The sequence below is a fragment of the Ascaphus truei genome, chromosome 7, assembly GCF_040206685.1.
Source record: "Ascaphus truei isolate aAscTru1 chromosome 7, aAscTru1.hap1, whole genome shotgun sequence".
NCBI classification, from domain to species: Eukaryota; Metazoa; Chordata; class Amphibia; order Anura; family Ascaphidae; genus Ascaphus; species Ascaphus truei.
The window spans coordinates 58522885-58531441 of NC_134489.1; the positions used below are offsets into that span (position 1 = coordinate 58522885).

The window sequence follows — 8557 nt, forward strand, 5'->3', positions numbered from 1 at the left end:
CTGGCGCCGGACGTTGGGCCCACCCGGACGTCAGGCCCAACTTCCACATCTGCCAGTGGGGCCCCAGTACCCCTCCACCACAGGATCGGAAGCCTCCCCATACACCCAGAGGTACAATTCTTATAATGGAGGGGGGGGGTGGATTGAGTGAGAAGGGGGATGGGGGGGAAGAATTGAGTGAAGGAGAAGGGGGTTGGGGGCGGGAAGAATTGAGTGAAGAAGGAGAAAGGGCAGTAGGACAGTGCCCGGCCCAAAAATATTTTCAAGTGGGCCCATTTATTGGCACACTTGGAGAGAAAAAAATAAATAAATTAGCCACCCTTGGTATATGTAATTCATAAAAAGTATGCACAGGTTTACCACGCCCATCTATCATATTCCTTCTATATTAATGCAACATTTACAAAACTCGACTTCAAGACAATATTGACTAAAAATGAGTAAAAATGACTTCCAAACAGAAGCACGCAAAGATTTCTGCACAAACTATGGAACTTATACAATGCATCTTTAGATGTGCAGCAATATAAAGCAATATGCTGTACAACAATATGACACGGACTACATAAAAACATTCTACTTCTCACATTATGAACTTTAGTCAATAATTGCAGGTGTTGTCCTCTAACCCTGGTTGGGATCCTAATTGGGCAGAACTAATAGATTGTCACTAATGACAGACAACAACAAAATCGGCATGTCAAACTAAGGAATGTTATATTTCTTTTAAAGGAGCAATCCAATCTATTTAGTTGTTTTGTTTTTTTTACATTGTTACTCGGGATTGAAGCAGGTGATCTCCAGAGCTAAACCCAATTAATTTCAGCTCCAGGACCCCCTGCTCCCGACGTCGCCAGGACAACAGACGCTGGTGTAGTCGCCATCTGCAAGAACAGAGGCCGCGTGGAGCGGGGACGCCGTGCAGGAGATCACCAGGCGCCGCGGGTTCATCCCGCTGGGGTAACCCTCCGACTCTCACTTACTTTTTTAACAGTTTCTTCTGGTAATGGCATCCTTTGTTGCCTACCAGTACTAGCTCATATTAAAAAGGTTTTACACTATTGGGGGCTACCTGACTGCACTTCTAGTCCCTCTTTCTGCTACATGATCTTTTGGAAGACAGGAGGCTTGGAACGCCTCTCTGAAGAAAGAAGCACCTAACCCTATAGTGGACCTCACCTCACCCATATGGACTGATAGTTCAGACCAAAAGACTTTAATCAATTTGTTTATGATTGGTTTTAGTGCGTGCAGTATAGGTTCCTCTCTTCCGGAGATACTTACCTCCGTAATAGGTGTTGGTAGCCGCTCCGGCTGAGCTAACTCGACTTTAAAGTTCAAAGCTCCCGCGTCACGCAGGTCAATAGGAAGCCGGACCTGATGATGTCACGGCTTCCTATTGGCCCGCAGGGCGCGGGAGCTTTGAAACGCTGCCATAATGTGAACCCTGTTAGCCAAGTGAACCCTGTTAGCCAAGCAGAGCAGCTACAAGCACCTACTATGGATGGCTGAATATCCGGAAGCAGGGGGTCCCCGGAGCCGAAATTAATGGGGTTCAGTTCTGGAGACCCCCTGCTTCAATCCTGGGTAAAATAATATATATAATTTTGTTTTTTTTTAAAGATCTTGGATTGCCACTTTAAGAAAGAGCCTTGATGGTTGTAATTGTAAATTGTTACTTACCAACAATAAACCTGTCAGCATGTTCATGATCAGTAGGTATGAAAGGGAGAATTTTTCATCCCCTGAATATAAATTGCAGTTTTATGCTTAGCTGTATGCTTGTTATGCATAGCAAAGACAGAAATTTATGAGTGTGTTTGCATGTCTTCCACAGGTCCCCAAACCTGCCTTATTAACCCTGTGTCATACATTGGTTAAGTTACAGACAAGGATTCTGGGTAGTGACATGCAAATGAGCCCCCATTCAGCATGTCACTTTTAACTTCGTATACACTTTATGTGGATTACCTTCTGCATTAAACAGTTTATATAGCTAAGCCTTGGGACAGGAAGAACTCGACTCAGCAAATCCACTCAAATACAGATGTTTAATACATTAACTGGTAGCTACAGCGTTTAATATGTAAAGAAGCTCACAGGCCATATATAGTGGGGTTAAACATCTGTAACAAACAACTTAATTTACCTCCATTTGTCTATCCAACTTCCGTGAAATAACCAACTGGATCATCCCACGGATATTCCCCTCCATTGACATGGACCTTCGCAACGTTTCCATGGCTTCTCGATTAGATTTCCCCAGCAGACCTTCTCCATTCACTGCGATTAGCTGGTCATTTACTCGAAGGCGACCATCCTAAAAGTGAAATGTTTCGACAAGCAAGAATTAGATGCAACGGCGCTGAATTGAATGTAGAAGGTTCATCTCAGCACTGCATGGGAGCTGCACTCCCCTAGAGACACTTTAAAAACAAACACACACGTATATACAGTGTAATTGTAATACTATCAAAATCAACGTCATAGGATAAGAGGAGAAACAAACAGAATGAGGAAAACACACAGTACAAAAGCAATGATATAGGGCTATTTTTATTAAGCAGTGCAATACCATAAGACAGGGGTGCGCAAACTCTTTGCTATGCGCCCCCCTGCCTGCTCTCCCCAACTGCACGCACCCTCCTCCCCCTTACCTTGACTCAAGCATCAAATGATGCAGAAGGGTCATGTGACATCACCCCACGGCGTCATTTGTCGCCACGTTGCCATGGCGACACGTCGCTGGAAGCCGTCAGAGTCTAGGTAAGTGAGTTACGGAGGCCTTGCGAAGTTCCCCAGCATGTAATTTAAAAGCTTTGGGGAAGAGCGCGGGGCCTCTGTAAGCGCAGCACCCCCCAAAAAAAAATTTTTTTCGCGGCCCCTGGTTTGCGCACACCTGCCATAGGACATCAAACAGACCATTCACTGAAATGGGCCATGAAGTGTCTTCTGGCGTCAGAATGGTCCTGTAGAAAAGAACCACTTATAAATATCATATACGGCCGACAGTGTTAACCATCGCTGAACATAGAGTTTCTGCAGGCAGAATGAATCCCTGTACCACAGAGCTAACAATCTTATTTTTAGTGCCTGAGGCACAGGGAGATAAAGTGACGTGTCCAAGGTCACAAGAAACGGATACCGGAATTTGAAGTCAGTGCCTTTACTCACTGAGCCACTGCACCAGCCACTTAGTAAATAAGGGCAATACATAAATATTAACCCCCTGTATGGCAAAAATAAGATACAAGCTCAGTTATTTCACACGCATACATATATATGGTGTGTGACAGCTACATTTGTGTCAGTTTTGTTACTACTAGTTACAGCTTTGCAACACAACACTGTGTGATCTGTACCTTATTGATACACTATGGTAAGCGCTATTTTGAGAAAGTCACTGCTTACATATATGCATACATGATTTCTTTCTTTGTGTGTATATACCCCAATTTAACTCATTGGGAGTATTTATGTGTATATTACAGATAATCTGACCACATTTAATCCTGAGTTGTCACCCACAACAGCTTCTGTGTTTGTTTGTTCTTGCTCATATGTTCTGTGAATAAGCATATACCTACCTTATTCATACATATCTGTAGGTGTCGAGCAATAATTTGATATCAGTGACACCCTACTATTACATATTATAAGGTAATGTTGTACATCACTATGCGTTCACTGGAACAAGGATACATACATGTATATATTATATGAATGGTCCACAAATAAGACATACTTCAGTAGTTTTAGATGATTTTATTACTGGTTTTTTTTGCACTTATTAGAGTTATAAGCATTTAATAAAATGTTATTGTTTTTGAGTCTCTATCCCCCTTGGCTGCTGCATCAAGTGTATGCTGGGACTAATTAGCTCCCTCAATACTGTTTGCTTTATTTTAGGCTGAGTGCAAATCAGTGGGTTTCTTTCCTGTGACCATTCTTGGCCATTTGATAAACTTTTATTGTGTATTAACATTAATCTACGATCAATTATAAAAAAAAGTAAACTAGACTAACAGAATATGTTGATTTCATGCTTAAATGTAAGCGCCGACATATGATACAGTAATATGGTTAACAGTTTGAAAGGAAAAGGGAGAGAAATGCAGCATCAGTGAAGTACAGAACAATAAAACGCTAATGTGTGGCTGCAGATACAATAAACAGTCTCATCGAATGTTTAAAATGACTGCATTTTAAATAAGTCATTTCATTGTATTTTGTTCGGTGAACTGAAGCAGAAGCACAGTTTTTCAAGCGTCTTCTAGTAACTCTTCCCAACTTATTTACAAATAACTGCATTGGCCATTCACGGAGCGCTGCTTTTCCCAGGGGAAAGAATGAAGTCCATCATGCTTTGCAGTGATCTAATTTCAGTTCTGCTATATTGCATTTTTTAATGAAGTGAAAGGGAGCAGAACACCATTTGTTTAAATGAGCATCCAATGGTATCAGAAACATATTCGCTGAATGAAATGCTTATGAATATAACCATCAGAATTAATGCTCGGTTACAAATGTATGTTTTGTCAGGATCTTTGGAAGGTCAAATTTGAAACACGGCCACTGGTTTGGTAAAATGAGTCGTCTACCGCCCTCATGTAAAGAAAAACCTGGTGAATTAAAACTGTGGGACCGCGGTGGGCTCACAGTGCATCATTAATGTCCTTAGGTCCCAGCCATGCTACTAACCCATTTCAGTACAAAGACTCTGTTTCTCCACAAATGAATGGGCGGTGAGAACTTTGAGTCCCTGCTTAGGGCCTGCAAAGTGAGCTATATATTAATCTTTTACTGTAGTGAGTTTGTTGTAAGCAATTACCTCTGCTAAAGAAGAACTGAAAGGTATGTGCTTTAATGGACATTGCTCCGCTCACTTTGTTGACTTTTCATTAGAGGCTTTGTGTGCGATAAAAGGGGTTATTGGAAAATGGACAAAGTGATATCATGAATGAAATCTAAATGCATTCGCCTATAAGAACACATTGTGTATTTATCCTTTATTTTACTGTTGAGTTTTATTTCAGAAGCGCCACCACTCTTTCCAGAGCGGACGGACCAGGACTGTTTTAAATTCCGTCCACAACAGAAAGATATTGTGAATGTATCCTCGGGACCAACAGGGTTACGAACTTGATGATTTCATTGTTGTCACAGCTGTGCAATGCAAAACCTCGGTTCACTGGAAAGCAATATGTATATTAACCTTTACATATTCGGTATCAATAACCACAAAGGCATAGCTGCAGAAAGTGCTGCGTATTTACAGCTAAGTGACAGCTTCAGAAAGAATGAAGAGTGACAGAATCTATAGCAGCTGCCTGTGATGTCCATAACTCAAACTGTAATGAAGAATCGTACAGAAGAATGTACCTGATCATTAGCTTGGATTAACTTTCTTCTTGTTTTATAGGGAATACGGTACGTACTTGGCAGCAGCGTATAAGAAGGTGGTTTGCTTATTAAAGCAGTTATATTACTATGCAATACTCCCTGGCTTGAAAACAACTATGCAAATTGTATTCTGCTGGTAAATAGAAGGTTTATGCCAGGAAGAACATTTGCTACATAGTGTTCTAGACAAATCCTAGCCCCTTTTGCCCCAGATTAGTCATAAAAACAATCTCAATTGCTAAATTAAAAAGTGTTTTTTTAAAGAAATAATATATATTGAGCTTTTATGTTGTTGTAGACTAACACAAGCCTCAGGATTAGAGGGCCCAGTCTAAGAAGCACTCAAAAGAATAATATGGGCCAACTGTGTTCTTGCGTAATTCTAAGAAAAACTCAGAGTGAAAGATAAGAGGCATAATTAACATGCTATCATTAATTAGTCTTCAGTTCCATATATTTTGTTGCCAGCAGTTACCACCCACCCCTGTAATAATATTAAAATTTCTAACTGTGATGATTATCTAACCACTCAGTAGTTTTCTTTTAAATTATATGCTACCCTGCCCTTATTGTGGATTTAAACATGTACTACAAGGGGTTAGTGTTGAGCAGTCGATGCTATGCTCCACTTTGTTGTGACACAGAGGTACCGTGTCACAGAAGATATAAAAGAGGAAGCAGAGAGTTCTGGATTTAGGTTCCAGCATGGCAGAAGGAGAGAAGCCTCAGGGATAAGTTCCCCAAAGTATAGTTCAGGCCCCCTTTTATTGTGTTGCAGTTAGGGACAATGCCCTATCTGTTAGGATCCCATAGTATGACCACATTGAGATTAGCATGTCCCAGTAACGAGAATGCAGACATGCCTCAATGGGCAAAGCAGAAAAGCCCTCAGGATGTCTGGGGATCAGCCCTACAAGCGGATCCCCATCCGCAGTATTCGGTAACCCCGAGGAAGTGAAAGTTCCAGAACAGAGCAGGAAAGTAACAGTAACGTTACACATAACAAACCAGAATCTCAGCAGGTGCCCGCAGCAAAAGGGACCATAACGATGTTGCCAACAAGGGGGGCCCGGTGCTCAAGATGAACTGTGAACTGTCACAACTAAATACACCTCCCATGAGTGTTAAGAGAGGAGTCAAAAATGATAGCAGTATGGATGAAATAAAGTGCAACTATGTCAATCTAAAATGTAACTGTGACTGCAGCGTTCCCAAATATGGAAACATGAATAGAGATTGAAGTCGTACTATAAAAACTCCTGGCGCCCATCTTTTTCACCGCCCCGCCAACCACAGCCAGCATCTGAGACAAGGTAAATCGTTGCCGATGTCACGCACGCAACTGCCTCGATGTAACTGGGAGCTGGGCAGGGAGGGTTACATATATATGATTGTATCCCAGCTATAGTAGGAAAAAGCCTTGACTGGACACTCACGGTAGGCCTCTATTATATACTATGAGACTGTCTTCTTGTTGTATGGGAGATGTCGGCCCTGTTCATTTGAATGGGGTTTACATTTTTCCAGTCAAGGGGTAGAATGTTTTACAGCAAATTGCATTGGGTCCTTGGCCTATTGCCAATTTTCACATTTCGGCTTTGGAATATTCAGTATAACAGTAGACAACACAGGTCTCTAAAACCTAGAAAGGCATACACATATTATATGCTGTCTTGCACTGAATTGTTCCTCCGTAATAAAGAGTAGAAAATCTAGAAAACAAATTATTTTTGATACTAGATTAGTAAGAAAAAATAGCAACAAAACATACATTTGGGAAACTAGGGGAACAAAATACACCCTCTGGACATTTTCTAACATAACTCTAGAGCAGGAGTGGCCAACTCCAGTCCTCAAGGGCCACCAACAGGTCAGGTTTTAATGATATCCCTGCTTCAGCACAGATCGCCTGAATCCCGGTAAGTATAGCGTTGCAGGGGCCTCACGCGATCCCCTGGCATTAAATTAAATGCAATGGGGAAGAGCGTGTGGCCTCTGTAACAGCCCGCGCCTCCCCAGCAAAATCTCCCGTGCCCCCCAGTTTGCGCACTAATGACTTAAGAGATGATTGAAAAGGTGTGAGAGACTGAGCACCACAGCCATGTATATATTCAACTCGATGTAAACTCCTTTAGAGCTGGGCATGGAGGGTTACATGCAGTATATGAATTGTGCTACACAACCAAAGATAAACATACATAACAATAGGGTTTGGCATCTAAGGTAATACTTTTGCAGCCACTACCCAGAGTAGTCCTACACAAATACAGAATTTCAGAGAGGCTTATATAACTGACTAGCTTATATACCCGGCGTTGCCCGAGATTTCATGTCCACGTGTACTGACCCAGTCGTGACGCAGGATGGAGCTGCCAGGACTTCAAACCTGCACGGGTAAGTAATGGGTGTGTGTGTTGCTGCTGCTCCTCCTGCTCGTGTCCCCCCTCCTGCCCCCGGTCCCCGTGGCTGGCTGCCGTGTTCCTTCCCCCCCCCCCTGTCCGTCCCGCAGTCAGCCAATGGGAGAGCGCGAGGTGTGGCCAGCGGCCAATGAGAGCGCGGTGTGGCTGGCGGCCAATGAGAGCGCGGGGTCTCACAAACATACAAACAATTTTTTACTTTATATATATATATATATAATATATATATATATATATATATATATATATATATATATATATATATATAGTGCAGAATAAATGAGTTCTTCAGTATTAGGTGATACCTTTTTTATTGGACTAACAATTTATGTCATAGGAAAGGCTTTCGAGAGTTATCCTCTCTTCTTCAGGTCAAGCAATACTGATATACAAAGGATTCAATGGCTAAAACAGTGTAGAGAGAGGGGGGGGAAAAAACAACAGATATTTACTGTAGATAAGGTAGGGTGTTAAAAGTGTTTGAAGCCAGGGGACAGTGTCAAAGAAAGGTGGGGAGGGGAAGGGATGCTGAGGGGAGAGAAAGTGTGGATAAGAATTGAGGCAAGCAGGATAATTACAAACAATTTTGATAGGGTGTGAGAAAACCCATGTCCGCATTAAGTCCTTTGGTTTTGGTGTCAAAGAGTCTTAACATTCTGAGTTCAAATATTTTCCGTTCTTGGGTGCTTTTAAACATTCCATTGAGGATTTTGATTTTTAAATCATTTATGGAATTA

At 41.9% G+C, this 8557-nt stretch overlaps 1 protein-coding gene across 3 annotated transcripts in view; it reads right to left on the minus strand.

The window, feature by feature from the left end:
* The window catches only part of PARD3B (par-3 family cell polarity regulator beta), a 774037-nt gene that overhangs the window by 432993 nt on the left and 332487 nt on the right, over window positions 1-8557 (minus strand). For all 3 annotated transcript variants that reach the window (XM_075608550.1, XM_075608549.1, XM_075608551.1), the window contains exon 12: window positions 2150-2320. In XM_075608550.1, the coding sequence (XP_075464665.1) occupies window positions 2150-2320 (171 nt within the window). The remainder of the gene's footprint in view (window positions 1-2149; window positions 2321-8557) is intronic.